At 61.0% G+C, this 18,534-nt stretch overlaps 1 protein-coding gene across 2 annotated transcripts; it reads right to left on the minus strand.

The window, feature by feature from the left end:
* Positions 1-1,931: 1,931 nt before the first annotated feature.
* PANK4 (pantothenate kinase 4 (inactive)) lies at positions 1,932-17,709 on the minus strand. 2 transcript variants are annotated; one of them, XM_043485687.1, is made up of 19 exons: positions 17,544-17,709; positions 13,492-13,574; positions 13,070-13,284; positions 12,483-12,666; positions 12,068-12,160; positions 11,571-11,724; positions 11,304-11,485; positions 10,672-10,753; positions 9,904-10,004; positions 7,716-7,871; positions 6,913-7,025; positions 6,588-6,675; positions 5,626-5,777; positions 4,419-4,474; positions 4,243-4,292; positions 3,739-3,843; positions 3,305-3,405; positions 3,126-3,194; positions 1,932-2,498 (listed from the first exon to the last, which is right to left on the minus strand). In XM_043485687.1, exons 1-19 carry the CDS (start codon positions 17,665-17,667, stop codon positions 2,285-2,287), a joined length of 2,322 nt encoding a protein of 773 aa, XP_043341622.1. In that variant the 5' UTR covers positions 17,668-17,709; the 3' UTR covers positions 1,932-2,284. The 2 variants fall into 2 exon arrangements, with proteins under 2 accessions (XP_043341622.1, XP_043341623.1); XM_043485688.1 differs by lacking the exon at positions 4,243-4,292 and having other exon boundaries at positions 3,739-3,809; positions 17,544-17,676.
* Positions 17,710-18,534: the final 825 nt, after the last annotated feature.

The raw sequence follows: 18,534 nt of genomic DNA on the forward strand, positions 1-18,534 counted from the left end.
TCTTCCTGCTGAGAATCTGGCTGGCACAGGAGCCAGCTGAGGTGTCAGGGGCCACTCCAAGCCCCTATGCAAGGGACAGTGCTCCTGGGGTACTGGGGTGGCCCTGTCCAGGCTCAGCTTGGGGAGGCCGCAGGCCCGCACCAGGACCAGCTCTGTGGTCTGGGCTGAGGCCCCGGAGGCCATGGGTGCCGGAAATGTCTGAAAGGCTGGGTGCTGGTGGGTGTGGATGGCCTGGGGTAGGTGTTCTCTTGCCATGTCCCTCGTAGGCCCCAGGGACCTGTGCTGGTCACTTGCCCACATTCAGCAAAGGCCTGGGGGTGGGCAGCTGTACTGGCTCCACTTTCCTCCCAGGCCCCACCAGGCCCCCGGGAACTGGCAAGGCTGCCTCCATCCTCTGGTTGGTCAGAGGGGCTCAGTCTGTGGAGCTGGAGCTCAGCCTCGGGAGGCAGGGGGCTCCAAGGCAGGGCATCTGGGTTCCCAGGGTCTCGGGAACAGTGGGGGTGTGGGCATGGAGGGACATAGCCTGGGCGATCTGTGGGGCTTCTTCAGCCCCAAGTGGGTGCTGCCTCTGTGGCCAGTTAACTTCCAGAGGCTGCCCCAAAGGGGTTCCTTCCAGAGGCTCCCGAAGGCCCAGGGCCCTTCTGCTCCAGCTGAGAAAGGGAATGGGGGTTGCAGGAGGAACAATGGGTGGGGCAGGTGCTCAGAGCCCTGAAGCCCTCTCTGTGCGGCCCCTCAGGTTGCCCTGGCCTGTCCAGTGATGCTCAGGGGCCCAGCCAGACAGGTGGGAAGACCTGTGGGGGGGTCATGACCCAGGCCGAGTGGGGCTCCGATCAGACCCCTGGAGCCCTGCTGAGTGTCTGGGCCGGGCGCCCTCTGCACAGAGAGCCCCAGACCAACCAGGACAGTGCTGCCCTCCCACCAGGGAGAAGGGGAAGACAAGGGGCGGCCTGGGCAGAAGAGGGGCCAGGCCAGACTTCACAAAGGTAGCCACAGGAAGCTGAGCTGTGCCGGGGGTTGGGGGGAGTGTTGGGGTGGAGGTGGGGGAGCCCTGGAGGAAAGGGCCTCTCAGGGACCACATAGTGGGCAGGCCTGGCTGGGCCCTCTGCTCCCCCTGGCGGCCACTCACAAGAAAGCCGGCCCCTCTCTGCTGACCCAGTAGGAGCTCTGAGGTCCACCCAGGAGCAAGGCCAGCACCCAGGTCACCCAGGGTGGCTGCTGAGGTGCAAGACACATTGCACACCTTGGGGTTTGGTTTAGGTCCCAGACCACCAAGCTGAGGCTCCTGGAATGGGGCTCCCCAGGCCCAGCAGCACAAGTGTGAGGGGGTCTTGGGGAAAGAAGACCGGACCCTGGTCCCTGCAAGGACAGCCTCGCTGGCCTTCCTCATCCCGCCTGTCCACATGTTGCTGGGTTCTCCAGCCGCCCCGGGTGCTGGGCAGTTGGTCCTCCCCAGTGCACAGGGCTGTTCCAAGGCCGGAGCCCTGGCAGCAGGGCCTCACGTAACTCTTCACTCCTGAGACCCTGGCACATGCAGGCAGCCTCGCAGCTCCTCCACACCTTCTGCAGTGACCCAACATCTGCAGCTCAGGTCCGGCGCAGCCTGAGGGACGGGTCCAGAAGGAGAGGAGTACCCCCAGAGCCAGGAAGGGCTCTGAGCCTGGTTGCCCATGTGGTCGGAGGTGCTCTGAGCAGAACGGACTCATCACTAAGCCCAAGAGCCCTTGAGGGTTCTCGAAGCCAGGGCCTCCTCTCAGTGGGCTCTTGAGTTAGGAGAACTTCTCAGAGACCAGTCTGTCCCTGAGGCCATGGAAGGCAGACATGGGGGGAGATCTCCAGACATGCTGGAGGCCACCTAGGGAGAGACCCCACTGCCGGGCTCCCCAGGAGGGTGGACGGGCCCCCGTCACAGGAGACAGCAAAGACAGAGGCGCTCTGTTCTCACTCTGGCAACTCTATTTGCTGAGCCCCGACCTCGGCATCCTGTCGGAGGCGGATGTGTATATATATTTATATATATATATGTATATATATATAAAAGAGTATTTAACAGTTAAATAGATTCCAATACGAATGTCTCATGTGACAAAAGTTGTGTCTCCCACCACGAACACGGCAGCATTAAAGGAACACTGAGCCCAAGGCCATGAGCGCTGGGCCCACCCTGGCGCACCTGGCTCCGAGTCACTGAAGCACAATATAAATATTTTGATTTGAACACGGTTCCCTGTTGCAGTCAAAATACATTCCTGACGCGTGACCAGCAGAGCAGCCCAGGGGCCGCGCCTCACTCAGCTGGGACCTCATACTTGAAGATGACACTGAAGAGCTGGCCACCCAGCCGCTCAGCCAGCCAGGAGTTCTTGATGACGGCCAGCTTGAGGCTCTCACAGCACAGCGCCGCATGGTAGTTGGTGTGGACGGCACGGCCCATGCCCTCGATGACCACCAGGTCGGCACCACGCTCCCGCACCAGCACGGCCAGCCCCTTGTCCAGGCGGCTTTGGGGAGGAAGGAGGCAGTGAGGGAGGTGCAGGCACGGGCCTCGAGCCCTGCACTGAGTCACACCCCGCTTCCTGCCAAAGGCAGTGACCCTGATCCCACCAACTTTGTGAGCCCTGAGTCCAGCCTGCTCCCCAGACAACCAGTCAGGCAGCCGCCCTCCCAAGACCTGGGGATCAAGGCCTCAGGGACCCGCAGCAGCTGCGCTCTCATTTCTACAAGGCGCTCTCATTTCTACAAGGCGGCTTGTCCTGAAAACTGGGCCTTCGTGATGCTTTTCTATTTACATAGGGTTTTATTGTCCCCCCCGACCCCCCCATCCCCGCTTGGGAGGGATGAAGTCGACACCAGAGAGGCGTCACAAGGAGAGATGGAGAGGCTGACACCTTTACATGGGTGGCGCCACCTTCTAGGAGCCCTGGAGGGAGAGCTCTACAGCCATGAACTGATTATCTGAGGGCAACTACCCCCGGTGGGGAGCTGGCCCCGCCACTTACAGGGGGACAAAGGGCCCCTGCTCCCTCCACCCACCCTCCCAGGTCCCCTGCCACAGGGCTGCAGCCAGCCTGGCTGACCTCTGCTACGCCCAGGGAGCCCAGGGGTCCTGGGAGTGGAGGGCCACCTACCTGAGGTCCAGGCACGGGGAGCTGGAGCCTGTCTGTACCAGCAGGAGCCTCTCTTCTCTGAGCGCCGAGCTGCCAAGCACAGGAGTCAGCACTGTGAGGTGATGCCCCAGGAAGTGCCCCACCGTGTCCTTGCCCCTGCCCCCTCGGGGTGCCAGGCCCAGCCTCCCCCCCCAGCTTACTGGATGACGGGGTCCATGGCTGCAATGCGCTCGGCCACGATGAGGGACTCGTTGTAGGTCACGTCATTCAAGGCGGGTCCTGAGTTGCACGCCAGGATGACCTGTGGCAGGACGCCCAGCTCTTTAGTAACCATGACGGTGCTGGGACAGCCTGGGCTCACCTGCCCACCCCGCACCCCCAACCCCGGGGGCGCTACTGGCCAAGAGCACAGCTTCTGGCGACCTCTCACGGCCTGGACAGCTCTTAGGTCAGGCTGACCAAGGTCAGGCTGACATAAGCCCTGGAACCCGACACATGGGGTCTCTTCCTCTCCTCCCGCCCTGCCGCCGCCTCCCTGGCACCTACCTGCGCACGGAGGAGCCCAGGGCAACGCCAACCCCACCGGGCGCAGGTGCGCGGGGCAAGGGTCCTGCCACGTGGCCCCCACACTCACCTCCGTCCCTCTAGAGAGAAGCTCCCTGACAAAGGGGAAGACTCCCAAAATGACGTCTACTCCACTGTTATCTGCGAAAATTAAGGCACATTTGTGAGGGGGCCCCTGTAAGACAAAACCAGGACGTTCAGTTGGGAACAGGCGCGTCCAAGCGTTCCAGACACCTCCACAGTCCACTCCCCACGGCCGGGCAAGGGCTGCCAGATCTGCCAGCGCTGAGGGCACGGGGCAGCCCCGGCCTCTTCCAGGACGGCTGGCCTGAAGGACCTCTGAGCTGAGGCCAGCGACCTCATGTCTGTCCTGTGGGAGTCAGGCTTGTAGCAGGGAAGTCACCTTGTACTCCCAGCTTGGGGGTGGGGGGAGACTCTAGGGAGCCCTGGCTTACCCCTGGTCCCCACCCTGGGCAGCTCTATGCCCATCCCCTGCACCGCCTCCCGTCCTGTGAACCCCGCTCAGCCCCCTGCCCCTGGGGGCACAGGACAGAGGTGTGGCAGCTCCGTGTACCTTCAGTCTCTGGAGCCATTTGCCGTAGGAGTCCACGAGCCAGGGCCGCTCTGTGGGAACAGAGACGAGGTCACCTGCTGCCCGTTTCTCACCTGCCCCTGGCTTGGTTGGGACGCGTGGCCCCCACTACTCTCCCCCGAGTCCCCGCACCAGAGGTGAGCCCTGGGTGCCCCTACCTTGCAGCTTCTTTTTCGCCTCCTCGAACCCAAACTGCGGGTCAGACTCAAGGACGCTGCACAGGGAGAAAGACACAGTCACCCAAAGTCCAGACCTTAGCTTGGCCCTGACCTCAGCCCCCAATCTCAGTTCCCTGACCTCAGCTCCTGATCTCAGCTCCCTGACCTTAGCCTCTGACCTCAGCCCCCAATCTCAGCTTCCTGACCTCAGCCTCTGACCTCAGCCCCCAATCTCAGCTCCCTGACCTCAGCCCGACCTTAGCCTCTGACCTCAGCGCCCTGACCTCAGCCCCCAATCTCAGCTCCTGACCTTAGCCTCTGACCTCAGCCCCCGATCTCAGCTCCCTGACCTTAGCCTCTGACCTCAGCTCTGCTCCCTGATCTTAGCCCCCGACCTCAGCCTCCCTGATCTTAGCCCCCAACCGCAGTCTGCCTGATCTTAGCCCCTGAACTCAGCCCTGGACCTCAGACCCCTGACATCAGCCTCCCTGACCTTAGCCCCGACCTCAGCCCTGGTCGCCCGTGGCCCTGAGCTGGACAAGCACATGGTCACCATCACTGCCTCGTCCTCTGGGGACGGGGAGGTGGTGCAGGAACCTCCATGTTACAGCTGTGGGCTAGGCCCTGGGTGGTGCCGGCCACCAGCCTCACCCCAACATGCTGCCCAAGGGGTGGCCAGGGATGTGGGCAGGGAGGGAGGCGGCGGCTCTCCTAGGAGCCCAGGTCCAGGATCACCCAAGGGTGGACTAGGTGAGGCCCCTGCATGGAAGTGCTGCTTCTGCGGAGATGGAGGTGAGCCCAGGGAAGGCACTGAACGGGGCATGGGGGTCCTGGGAGACGCACCCCATGACCCAGGGCTGCTGAACTTGGTGAGGGACTTGCTTCCTCCACACACCCCGTACCATCTCCACCTACTCTACAGGGTCACCGTAAATGTGGAGTTTCCCACTGAAAAAACCCACACACCTGCTCTCCTATGGATGGGAAGGCTGACCCCTGTGCCTGTCCTGTCCACTTCCGAGGCCACAGGTGTCCAGCAGGCCCTGAGCTGTACCCCATCTGCTGAGACCCACTGCTGGTGGGCCAAGCTGAGCCAGCTGAGACCGGGGTTGGGGCTACCCAGGGCCACATGTGGCTGAGGGGCTGCGGCTCTGAGCCTGAGCTGGAAAAAGGGGGCGGGACAGGTCAGGGGCGGGGAGGCACCTACTCAGAGACAGCTTTTGCGCCCCAGTCAAAGACGTTGCCAGCCAGCAGCCCCTTCACCAAGGCCAGCTGCCTCTCCTCCCAGTCCAGGGCGTCCAGGGCACTGACCACCCTCTGGAAACACTTCAGCGCCACACCATTGTCCTTCTGCTTCACCTGTAGGGAGACGTGTGTGAAGATGCGGGCCAGCCTGCCCCAGCCCCGGCACCTTGCTGGGACCTGCAGGAACACCACCAACTGTGGGCCTGCCCGAGGGGACAGGAGACCCCAAGTGCCATCATCACAGGAGACCAAACAAACCCAGGTCATGTCAGTTTAACAATGGCACTGACTCAGAACAGTGGGGGTGAGAAGAGCCAGGGGCGCTGGTCGGTGCAGGTTTCTGAGGCCCAGGGGTGACTGTGTCATGGCCAAGGGCAGGGCAGAGCAGAGGAGAGCCAGGGCGGGGCCCAGATCCTCATGGGCACTGCTGATCTGACCATGAAATCCTCAGCACCCAGATCCTGTCCCAGACCCCCGTGTGCTGGGGAGGGGGTGGGGGGCAGAAGCCGACCTGTCATACTGGCCCTTGACCCCGCCCACTGCCCCGGGGCTACCCACCGCTCCCGGGCATGTGGCCTCCTGGTCAAAGAGCCCAAGGAGGTGCTTCCAGGCCACCCGCCAGGTCCTGGAAGGCTTGTCAGCAGGACAGACATCCTCAGGCACCAACTCTGAGCATCCGGGCCGACCTCAGGAGGCGCCATCACCCACACCCATACTGGCTGCTCGTCAGACCCACGACTCTGCTCTGCTGAGGTGGTCACCGTGCTGCCTGCGATCGATCCACAGCTGATGCTGCTGACAGGCCGCCCAGGGCTTCTAGGGGATGAGGCCTCACCAGGGTGACTCCAGGGTGCAGCTTGTCGCCAGGACCCCGCACCTCCCCACAAGCACGCACCTGCCCACCCACGAGACGGCAGTGCTTACCTTGGAATAGGGGTCTGGGAAGTTAAACTCATTCAGACAGTGCTCTCTTGTGTCCAGAAGGCTGCGCACAGTCAGGGTCCCATAGGCGCTAGGGACAGAGCCAGGTGGAAGGCGGCTAGGTGGGCTGGACAACGGAGTACCTGCCCATCGTGCCCTCCACCCCCAGAGACGTCCTCAAGGTGTCAGATGCCAACAGGAGAGGCCCAGGAAGCCAGTGGGTGGTGAGGCTAAGTAGGCACTGGGCTGTGCTTAGGGGCCCCAAAGGTGGGGGAAGGGCACCACCAGGTTCCGGAACCTGGCCTGGGCAGGTGTGGGGGCCACTCACAAAGGCTGGTGCCGCAGCGTCTGCAGCTTGTTCCAGTACTTCTGCCGGAACTTCTCGGCCCTCTCGGCTGCGTCCACAGAGCCCGGTTGGCTCGCCACAGCACGTTTCACGACCTGTCAAGGACAGGGTGGCCAGTGGTGCTTAGGGCAGCCCCAAGCCCATGGATGGCAGCCACTGGGGGCTTCCCCTGCCATGTGGAAACAGGGTCACCACTGCCCTGACCCAAAGCTCAGATTCATGTTCTCCGATATGATCCCCAGGGCCCACCGGCCACCAGCTCCCATCTGGCCAAGGGGACAGGCAATTCTGGACCATCTTCAGAGTCTGTGTGGGCAGAGTGGGACCCTCACTCTGAGGACAGACCCCATGGGCCTCTTTCAGGGGCTCCATGGAGAAGGAGGTGCTCCCAGGGGAGCTCTGTGGCTTGAGACATGACTAGCCTGAGTCCAGGGTCCAGCCCCTGCTGCTCCTGTGCCTCTGCAACCCACCTGCCTTCTTAGGAAACATGGGTTGCCGGGTGAGCCCAGGAGGATGAGCTTCGCTGACACCGTGTCCCAACCAGATACGATGCAGAGTCACGTTTTTGAACTATAAACAACGCTGCAAATAAACGGATCCTGGAAAAGTCCCTGTCCTTCACCATGCCTCTCATGACCCCTTGGGAACCTGAGGCGTTCAGAGATGTCTGTGATCAAAGGCCCACAGTCACCTTTCCTGACGGTTGGATGTCTTACTCCTGGGGGGATGTCCAGCTCCATCCCCATCTCTCACCCCATCCCCACCCCACCGGCTCTGGTCCTCACCCCGTCCAGGGCCTCCTCGAAGCAAGTGAGCCAGTACTTGCGGGCCAGGGCATCGTCTGTGAGGTCGACCGTGTCGGGCACATAGGAGGATGGGTCCAGAAGGAGAGGCAGGTTGACCAGTGGCCTCTCCAATCGGTCCATTTCCAGCAAGTCAAACTGAAAGGATGAGAAGCAGGTAGGTCCGTCAGTCATGTCTTTTCAGAAAAATTAAAACACGCTCCTACAAGTTCAAGAACTGGCTTCTCTGCACAGAGGGAAGCTGTCCCGTGGTAAGTGGACAGCCCTGTTCCCCCTATCTCTGGGCCCCTTGTGTCCTCTCTCAGGTTGGTGTCCCCTCCACTTGTCTGGGGCCTGAGCCTGATGCTCTGACCTCCTGGACACCCTCCGTCTTCCCGCTGCACCCCGTGTGCTGTGCTCTAAGCCTGGGACGCTGTGCACACAGCCACCTGTCTGGTCCTCACCTCTCCTGCTGGGGGCGCCACTGCCACCGTACTCACTCCCTGCCCAGAGCCAGTGCTCCTGCAAGGACACACTGCCCCTTCCAGAGGCCCCAGTGCTGAGCCACTGCTCCCACCATGCTCTTCGAGGGCCTGGACACTCGAGGCTGATGCCAGTGTCATGGGAATAAAAGGTTCCATGTACTCGGCCCTGACCTCGGATGAGGACTGGGGCGGGCCGCCACTCCGAGGCCACAAGAGCGAGCTCAGGCTCGCCTGCCAGGCATCCCCGCAACCCTCCAGGGAGTTGCCCACCTACGAGCGCTTCTGACTGGCCCACTAGTGGGTCGGGGCAAGAGGCATGCTTGGAGCCAGGGATGGTCAGGATGAGAAGATCCACCCCATGAGGGAAAGACTGGTTTTGAGGACGCTCCTAAACGCATGTTCAGCAGAGTAAAAGCTGCTGTGTTCCCAGGTCAAAGGTGGCAGCCTCCAGCTTGGCTGGCCTGCAAGGGCTCCCCACCTCCTTGATGGGTGGGAGCTCAGATCTGAGCTGGACCTCATCTAGGCCACGGATACTCAGAGAAGCGGCTCCAGGACACAGTGGGGATCCCCACACCCACCCGCAAGGCTGCAGGGAGCCCAGCACACCAGGTGGGCGCAGGTCCTGGAGGGTGACTGTGTGCACGTCAGGGCTGGCTTAAGGGTTTCTAGCTTTCCCACTTGCCCATTTAGTTTTGAAACCTGTAGAGCAGGGATCTGCATTGCCCGTCCTTGGAGAATCAGAAAAACGGGGCCTTCCTCTGAAAATCAGTCACAGCTCTGATCAGGCCTGGGCCTCACCACCCCTACCCCAGGCACCTGAGCTCAGAAAGGACCCAGCTACCCTGCATGGCTGGGCTGGGTGTGAAGGACGCAGCGTGGAGCATAGGCCTCGCCTGGGAACCAGGGCTGCCGCATGTGGGGGGCTCTCCCAGGAGAGAGAGTGTGGATAAGGCACGTTCTTACCATGTTTATGCCAACTCTTTAGAAACTGCATCCGTAACTGAAAAGCAATCTTCCCTCCAAACAGCCCACAGGCTTATCCTGAAGGAGGCGCCCTGACCCGCGTGCCCAGACCCGGCTCCTGCAGGCTCGGCCTGTCCTCCTGCCCCATGTGGTTCTCACAACCGCTCCTGGGCTATTTGGGATGTGTTGTCAACCAGCCAGCAACAGCATTCAAACACTGCCCTGGGCCAGGGTGGGCCATGAGGGACCACCCAGTCCCACCTGGAAGCCCCACTTCACATCAGCTCCACAGGCCTCAGCCCAAGGGGAGACTGAGCAACAGGCAGTATTTCACAAGGACAGCAAGCTCCGCACACCCAGGACTGCCGTGGAGCTGTAGTGCAGAGAACTGACCTAAGAGAAGGGGCCCCACTGGGTTTTCACTTGATTGTGCTATGAACGGGCCAGAGCCCTGGGGAGAGATCCCCAGCTTCCCTAAACTTTATCTTTACTCTGCAAACATGGGGTGGACTGCATGGCTCTGGGGCTCCAGCTAAATGTGAAAAAGCTGAGATGTTATAGAAGGAGGAAGGAAAGTCAGCTGCAGGTACAAACATCGCTCCTTAGCCCCAGAGTATGTGGTTTGAGACCGGCCTGCACCAGGAAGGGGCAGGATTGAGCCCGGCTGCAGCAACACAGGGCCTCTCTTGGGGGACCACAGAGGTGGCGCACGTGGGACCCCGGGCCCCTGACCCCGTACTCACGGTCCCGCTCCTTGCCCGCTGGGTGGGGCAGAGCTCGGGTGATGAGCTCATGAGCCCAGAGCTGCCGGCGTAGTTTTCTCCCCAGCTGTACTGGTTCGGGTCTGCAGGACAAGAGACCCAACGTCAGGGGGCGAGCAGCTTGGCAAGCTACAAGGTGGGGGTGGCTGGGCCACGTCTGGGAGGACCAGCCACTGAAGGTCTCCCTGGCGCCAGGCAAGCCGGGGGGTTTGTTCTGCTGTGCTGTTTCTCATGGGCTCGGAGACCTGGCAAGATAATCACTGAGACCTTTCCAAGCTTCTGAAAGGTCTCCCTGGTTTATCTCATCTCACGTAAGAAACTGGACTCAAGGACACAGCGAGGGTCAGCCCATGCCACTCTGATTGGCGCTGATCCCAAAGAAGCCTGCCCTGTGCTTCTGGGGACAGAATCACACCTGTGATTCCTTCACGTGTCCTTCAAAGAGGACAGACTAGAAGCACATCTCAACAGCTGGAGAGACGGTGACAAGTGGCCAAAGGGTGCAGGAGGGCCAGCGTCACGTGTGTGGAGCCTCTGCATGAAGCCCGCCATGCATGAGGACCCTGTGGGCTGATTGCATGGCACCCATGTGAGTTGGTTTCCACTGGTTCCTCAGGGATCACAGGAAAGGTTCCTGCCACTGCTGGGAGGGGCCCACGAAGCCCCCACATCCCACTCACAGTCTCCCCGAAACCTCCCCTTCTGGAATTGCCAGACACGGGCCAGGAGCCATAGCCAGGCTGGACTCACTGTCTTGCTCAGCTCCTTTGAGAAAGGCTCCGATGGCGCCCAGGTAGCCTTCGTGCCTCAGGAACAGTGCCTGGACCTCCCCCTGCCACAGAAACACCCCTGAAGCCAGCCTCGCACACGCAGTGCTTGGCCCAAGAACACACATCCACCTGAGGCAGGAGGCCTCCCTCCCAACATGGTGAAGGCTGCCCACAGTGCATTGGCCTCGGGGACTGTACGCACACACGTGTACTGGTCCCCAGGACTGGTACGCACACATGGAATTTAAAAGCCCATCACCTAGAGCATGTGGAGGGTCTTCCACAAAAACAGACAGCCACCCAGTTTCCTGTGCTCACCAGGTCGCCCCCGCAGCACCCCAGCCTCAAAGTTCACCCAGAGCTCTCAGTGAGAGGCAGTCCCTGGACCTCTCCCTTAGCAACACGCCAAACTCAGGGACAGCCATGGCGCCCCAAACACAGGACACCCAAAGCTAGCAGGTGGGAAGGGGCTGGGGGCTGGGGTTTGGGGGCACTCAGCTTCTGGTCCTGCCTCGCTCGCCCCTCCCCTCAGGCCTGCTAGTTTTAGAGACACAGTAGAGGGGAGGCCGGGCTGAGGGCGGGCAGAGCCAGGAGGGCAGCGGAGCTTGTTACCTTGGAGAAGAAGTTGATGCTGTAGGTGATGGTGCGCATGGTGACTGGATGGCCGCGGATGAAGAAGCCGCCGAAGTACACGCGGTCCAGGCAGTGGAGCCTGGCGTAGAGGCAGGCGAGCTGCCCGATGTCATTGCTGATCATGTGCAGCAGGCTCTTGGCCATGTCCTCCTTGGAGAATTCTGGGGGACGGAAGCAGCGCGCTGGGCAGGCAGCCAGGCGGGCGACATGCGCCGCGGTGAGCAAGAGCAGGCGCGGGGCCGGTACCTTGGTCCGCAGTGGCAGACTTCCCGAAGCTGCTGGCGATGAGGTTGCCACTTAGCCCCAGGGTCTCGTGGGCCCCTCCATAGATGTCCTGAACCAGCATGTCCACGTTCGTGTGTTGGCCTCTGGAGGCCAGCTGCAGCAACTCATCAAACTTCTGGGGGACAGAGCAGACGGGGTTGTCAGGGACCGAGAGCTGGGGGAGCTCCTCCGCTGGCCCCACAGCATGTGAAGGATGCCAGCTGCCAACTGGGGCCATCTCAAGACATGGGCCTGGGGGTATGGGGAGGGGGGAGGTGGGCACCCTCTTTGGAGCACCCAGCCGGGTGATGCTCTGGCTACTCAGACGCCCATCCTCCTGAGACTAAGTAACAGGAAGAGGCCAAGGGGAGAGCCACTTGCACACAACCCCCGCCAAGCACAGGCCCCAACCCCACAGCCTCCAGCCCTCTCCAGAGGGAACTGGAGCCGGAAGCATCCAACCCCAGTGGCCGAAATACCTTCGTCTTGGTGAGCAGAGCCCCAAGGCCCCAGAAGGTGCCACCCCCAATGGAGCTGCCGCCAATCCACTCGAACCTGTCCTCCGTCTCCACCTGGAGCAGAACAAGGGCAGATGCGTCAGCAAGCAGGCCCCCAGCCACCAGCCAGCAGATGTGGCGACTCGGGGTATCCCCTACCCAGGTGACAGCTCTCTTGGAGGCCAAGTCTGGGGATGCTTGGCAGGTGCTCATGGTGGAAGTAGAGACGCCACCTCCCCACAGACAGCCAGTGTCCAGCATTCTGCCTGTGGCCCATGAACACCGGAGCCAGGCCCACGTGTGTCCGTGTCCCTATGCCCAGCACGGCTCTGACACATGGCCAGGGCTTGACATGCCACTGTGGAAGCCCCGCCCTCTTCCACAAGCCAGGCCACACCTTCACGATAGAGACCCCTGAGCCGATGTTGACCAGGAGATATGGGAAGATGTTGGGGTGGTTCGTCTGAAACCGGAACTCAGGGTCGGAGTCTTTCTGGTACACGAAGGCTTCGTGTGGGATGTTCTTCAGCACAAAGTTGCAGCCCTTGATCAGGCAGGTCATCACGTCCTCCTTGTCAACCCTGAGAGGGAGAGGCCCGCTCACTGGAGCTGGTGTGCCCATGGACCCCAGAGCCTCCATCCAGTGGGCCAGGGAGCCTCATCACTGCGGGAGCAGGCAGACTCGGTCTCGGGGTTCCCCTCCCTTCCTTTCAGCCCTCGCCCCACCCTGCGCGGTTCCCTTCCTGAGGTTTGGCCACCCAAATCCCGCTGCAGCTGACCCAGAGCCTGATCGCAGGCCCATGGCCCCCTGGCAGCTCCCCAAAGCCTCATTGTGGTCGTGGGGTCTCAGAAGTCCCCAGAGCAGGGAGGAGGGGGTGTATAGCATCTGGGCCACTGTGGTCACTACTTCAGAGCCCGACCTGTGAGCCGAGGCCAACCAGCTTCCGAGCTCTCACCGTACCCCATCCTGAGGTCCACACTTACTTCAGCTGCAGCTTTTCTTCGATGAGGTCTTTGAACTTGTATGCACCGCCCCCAGTCGCCTGGATGACCTTGGTCTCAGTGTTGACGAGGTGGTCTTTAATGAAGTCCAGGCAGGCTTCTATGTAGGTGTTTTCAAACTTTACAAAGTGCAGCCTGGCGGTTACCTCCTCTTGGACGGAGATCTCGTAGGGTGGCTCGTGGTCCTGCTCTGTATCCTGGGGAGAAGTTGGGGAACCACGTGTGTGCACTGCTTTGGGGAGGGGGCAACGCTCAGACACAGCCCCGAGCACCCTGAACAGTGCAGACGCAGGTGGGAGCCAGAGGCATGAGAGGGGGCAGAAGGGGAACTGAGCTAGGAGGCACAAAGGGGTGTCAGCATTCAACACTGCCAGGGCCTGCCCAGGCCCTTCCCAGAAGCTCACCTTGCCGGAGTAGTCGAAGGACCGCACCTTGGCGACTTTGTGCTGCACGGTGGAGTAGTAGGCCAGCTTGGTCAGTGACCCGCCTGCGGGGGAGACACGGACGCGGCAGATTCAGAAGCGGCTGGAAGGGACCTGAGGCTGCCCCTCCACAGGCCCTCCTCTGCCAGACCCGGGTCCTGCCCACGAGGAGTTTGGTGCTACTTGAACTTGAAAAGCCTGCAGGGCACCAAACAGAGAAAGGGAGTGAACTGTGAGACCCCAACCCTTTGCCTTCCTTGAAAAGAAAGGTCTGTTCTTCCTCAGGGCCCAGCTAAAGTGGAAACTGTCTCTCCTCGAGGAGCAAAGAGATAGGGCTGCTTCTGGGTGACCTCGGTGACTGCTGGTGGTTTAGGAAAATTTGGTCTCAAGCTTTGATCGTGAGGATGAACCAAAGGAAAAAGCTGACGAATCCACTGTTTTCACTAAAAAGCACACACTTCACAGTCCACGGAGAAGCATTGGAGGAGGCGCTAAAAGAAGCATTTCTCAGAGTGGACGGCTGAGGGAGGGACTGTTTTCACCAGGAACATGGAAGGAAGGGCCCTGGGAGCAGCGGCCTGAGGCCTGGACTCGCCAGAGAGATCGGCAGCAGGACTTGTTAATGCCCTTGGCATGTGACCGAGAATGGAACATCAGGAAGCAGATGAGGCCTTTGGGCAAGTTAAAAAGATGCCCAGAGTGGTCCTTTCCGGAGTCAGAAAGGAGGCATCAGGGAAGCTCCAGGTGATGCAGGGCTGTGAAAGCAGCCAACCACACACAGAGTAGAGAGAGGCAAAGGTTCAGCTCTGCAAAGCGACTTCGGAACAAACTGTGCTTCTCAAAAGGCCCGACAAAAATATGGAGGAAGCCCTCATTGTGAGAGGAACTTAAAATCATCAACAACCACTGTTTTGTGACACAACACCAAGGGAGCATACTGGAAACGCTCAAGTCACAACACGTATCTGGAAACATCTCTGTACCCAAGGGCCACGGCTCTCCCACGTAACAAAAATCAAAGCCCCATTTCTGAGACCAAGCGCACTATCCTGGTTGGAGCTGCCCGCATGGCAGTGTGGACAGGGCCTCCAGAGACATCCTGTGAGCCAGCCTCATCAGGCACAGAGGGGCCCACGTCCGGTGACTGAATCCACTGTCCTGGGCTTGCTCCCATCCTGAGGCCACGAGCTTAAGACACAGAACTTGGCTTTAAGCCTCCTTATCCCTCCTCCCTGCCCCCAATCCCAGCTTGGCCTGCAGCACCTTTCACTGAAATGCCTGTTGCCGGATTCACCTCTGTGAACAAATCCTTTCCTAACAAGAGGCAACACAGGACCTGCCTGGAGGTCCAGTGGTTAAGACTGCTCCCCCGGGTTCAGTCGATCCCTGATTGGGGAACTAAGATCCCACATGCCACGTGGCATGGCCAAAAACACACACATACACACACACGGCAAACGCAAAGGGATGAAGACCTATTTGAGAAGCTCATCAGGAGTTACTATCAACAAACTCTCTGGTCACAGCAATCCAACTGCAGATGGTGTGTTCTCTGGGTCAGCTACAAATCACAACCATGACTGCGATGGTTTGTGGGGGGCCCTGGGTGGGGGGGGGGCAGTAAGCTGGGTTCTGTGCACTGCACATCATGTGCACCAATTGGGAGAAGCCTGGCCCTGCCCAGACTTGTCACCCAGCCCTGCTGAGAGCAGCAGAAGGGGCCAGTGGTGTGGCTGCAGCCTTTGCTCTGTCTGAGCCTAGATGTGCCCACAGGGCAGCATGCAGGAGCCTTCGGGGACCAGGAAATTCCGTCTGCTCTCAGGTCCCCTGGGATTAGAGTGCACGTCAACCTGTCCTCCCCCCAGCTCCACACGCCACACCAGACAAGGGCAGTGACCAGCTGCACCCACAAAGCACTGTGCTCTCTGGTAGACACCATGGGCTCTCCAGGCCTCCGGCCCCCCTGCTCCCACCCTGGGGGCCACAGCATCCCCGACTGATGGGAGGAACTGGAGCCAAGAGCTGTTTATCCAGATCCCTGGGGGCCTGGCGTGCGGCAGTCCCTCCTCTCTAGGCACCCAGAGGTGCAGGACATTACTGCGCACATTCCCGCCCTGGGGCCCCTTCCACTTCACCCAAGGAACCCTCCCTCCGCCCAGTAGAAACCTGGAGTCAGAGCTTCCCTGGTGGCACAGTGGATAAGAATCCACGTCTAGGAGACACAGGTTCCGTCCCTGGTCTGGGAAGACCCCACGTGCCGAGGAGCAACTCAGCCCGTGAGCCACCATGACTGAGCCGGCCCTCTGCAGTGAGCTGCAACTAACTACTGAAGCCTGAGCACCCCGGAGCCCATGCTCTGCAACAAGGAAAGTCACCACAGTGAGAAGCCTACAACTAGAGAAAGCCCGTGCAGCAACACAGGCTGAGCGCAGCCAAAACTAAAAAAAAAAAAAAAGCCTGGAGTCAAATCAGCTTCAAGTATGTGTTGATACAAAGCCTCCCTGAGGCTTTGGAAGCAGGGACTCCACCAGCAGACAGGGGTGCCCCACCACAGAGAGGGAGGGGCTCTCTGAGGACCCTGCAGCTGAGCCCTCCTGGATGGAGAGGCTTGGGGAGGGGAGACAAAAGGGGGAGCCTGCTCCTAAACTGAACACTGATAAGCACTGGGGCTTTGTGGATTCCTGGGTGAGGACCACTGCCCCAAGTGGTCCTTCACCAGCTAGCTGCACTAGCAAAAGTCAGTCCTTACTAGCAATGAACGTGTCCTTACCAGAGACAGAGGACCCAGACCGAGGTGGCGGGGGTGGGGGTGGGGGGAGGCGGCACGGCGGATTTCAGAGGAAATAAATACAAACACTGGAAACATCCGTTTGGGTCTGCCAAGGAACCTTGATTAGGGAGGACAGGCAGACACTCCTCCCTTTGCAGAGAAAAGCTGGGGCCACACCAAACAACCGAAGTAAGACTTGTGGCCAGGAACTTTTGGGGAGCACTTCAGAAACATTAGGTGCGGACTGGCTGGAGCAGAACTCCCAGAGCTGGGGCAGCAGCACCAAGTCTTGAAACTCAGAGCACAGGACCAGTGGATTGCGGTCACCTCCGGAGTGAGCAGGGCTCAGAGAACAGCGGTAGGGCTCACTCGAGCTCCCAGGCTGGGCCTCCGCTCACCGGCTTCCAGCCCAAAGTCCAGCAGGGCACCATTCTGGTGAGGTCTCTCCCAAGGAGGACGAGCTCCGGCTCACAGAGCTGCTCAAGTCCGCCCTCTGCCAGGCTCCGCCCGGCCTCGCGCTTTGCAGGTTGGGACTCAAGGAGCTCCCCATTTCCCTGGATGCCCCCCATCCAAATCCCTGATTCCAGGGACTCCCAAAGACGGGCGGGGGGGGGCGGGGAGGGGCTGGGCGGCCCGCCCAACCCTTCCAGGGAGAATCGCACGGTCAGTCCCAGCGTTTACTGAGCGGCCAGGCCTGGCCAGGCGCGTGGGAATCCCGGGCGCTCAGGCTGCAGCCCGGACTGGCCACTGACCAGTCCTCAGCGACCTCAGCGACCACATCTGAGGAATCTGTCGCCGGCAGACGTCAGCGCGTCGGGGAGGGAGGAGGGCCCCGTGGGGGGCGGGTCCTCCAAAACCCTGGTCCCAGATACTGGGTCCCCGATCTCCCGCCAGCGGGGAGACGCCTCGCGCGGCACCCGAACCTCACCCCACCCCCGCCCCGAGGCGGGTGCCAGAGCGGCCGCCCAGCGGCTTCTCCCTCAGGACTGCGAGCCCCAGCATGCCTTGCTCCGGCCACGCGGCGCCTGCTGGGAGCTGCAGTCCGGTCGCCGCGGCAAGCGCGCGCGCGCCGGCAGCCCACAGACTACAAGGACCTACAGGCGGTACGCGCCGGCCGCCACAGACCACAAGGCCCGACAAGCCGTGCGGCAGCAGCGGCCCGCGCCCCTCCCTTCGTCCTTGCCGCCACCCCGGCCCGCCGGCCCCGCCGCCGGCGCCTACGCCTGCCCCTGCCGCCCCGCTCCCTGTGCCAGCCCGCGGCGACCTATGTCTATGGCGAAGCGCTTGGCGTTCTCCAGGTTGCGGAAGATCTCGTCGGGGGGCAGCGTGATGCTCTTGTCCAGGCTGTCCCCGCTGCTCCCGCTGCCGCTCGCTCTACACTCCGCCATTTTGAAAGTGCCCGGCCAGCCTCATCAGCCATGGAGATATATGCGCATATATTTGACTGCTAAACGCCTCCCGTGCATATATTATGCTAATGAGCTCCCGCGCCGGCCCCGCCCCTCCCGCCGCCGCCGCGGTGAAGGCTGGAGGGCGGACACAGGCCGGCGGGCGCGGGTCTTAAGAGACTCTTGAGGCCAGCGAAGCAACTGACCACAAAACCTCTGGGCTGTCGTCGTCTCTGTTCTTTCGCTGAGCTAGCCGGCTGCTGACCTCGTGTGATATGAGCTAGTGCAAAGAGGGCACCTGGAACGTGCAGACCACCAGAGAGACCAACTCCTGCACGCGAAGGCGCTTGTGACCTCACCAGACTGGTTCCCTAGGAGCACAGGCCCGTCGCTGCCAAAAATCCCATGCAAACGGGGGGAGTTGGGTACCTTGCTCTCTAGGAGCCCCTCCCCCACCCCACCGCGGTGGGAGATACCCTTGCAGCTGCGCAAGAAGTGTGTTTTAATGGAGAGATCCTCAGTGTGCAGGGGAAAGCATATTCCTCGTGAAAGGTGGAGTCTGTGGGAGTTTGCAGGGAACAAGCTGAGAAAGCTCCCAGATGGTGTTGGGAACAGACTTCAGGGCCCTGGAAGGCTTGGAGACTCTTAAGGGGAGTGTACCCTGTAAAGGCAGTGGGAGCTTTGTGAAAGAGCCCAGTGTTGGAGGCAGACAGTGTGCCAGGTGTCTTTGGCACCTGCCTCCTAGGTGCCAAACTCCTGAGCCAGTTACTTTGGGTTTTGACCTCAGCCTCTTTCTGAGCATGCCACTGGCTGCCTGGCAAGGCCCACTGGAACACAGACCTGTGAGCAGCACAGACTCAGCGCTCC

This window comes from Cervus canadensis, chromosome 13, assembly GCF_019320065.1.
Source record: "Cervus canadensis isolate Bull #8, Minnesota chromosome 13, ASM1932006v1, whole genome shotgun sequence".
NCBI lineage: Eukaryota > Metazoa > Chordata > Mammalia > Artiodactyla > Cervidae > Cervus > Cervus canadensis.

What these genes read in the sequence shown, in the direction of transcription:
- PANK4 (XM_043485687.1), bottom strand. Translation starts at nt 17,667, where the DNA reads ATGGCGGAGTGTAGAGCGAGCGGCAGCGGGAGCAGCGGGGACAGCCTG. An exon ending in GTCTGCCACTGCGGACCAAG is followed by an intron (nt 11,486 to 11,570) that starts GTACCGGCCCCG and finishes TCCGTCCCCCAG; the next exon opens with AATTCTCCAAGGAGGACATG. An exon ending in GGCGAAAAAGAAGCTGCAAG is followed by an intron (nt 4,293 to 4,418) that starts GTAGGGGCACCC and finishes CTGTTCCCACAG; the next exon opens with AGCGGCCCTGGCTCGTGGAC.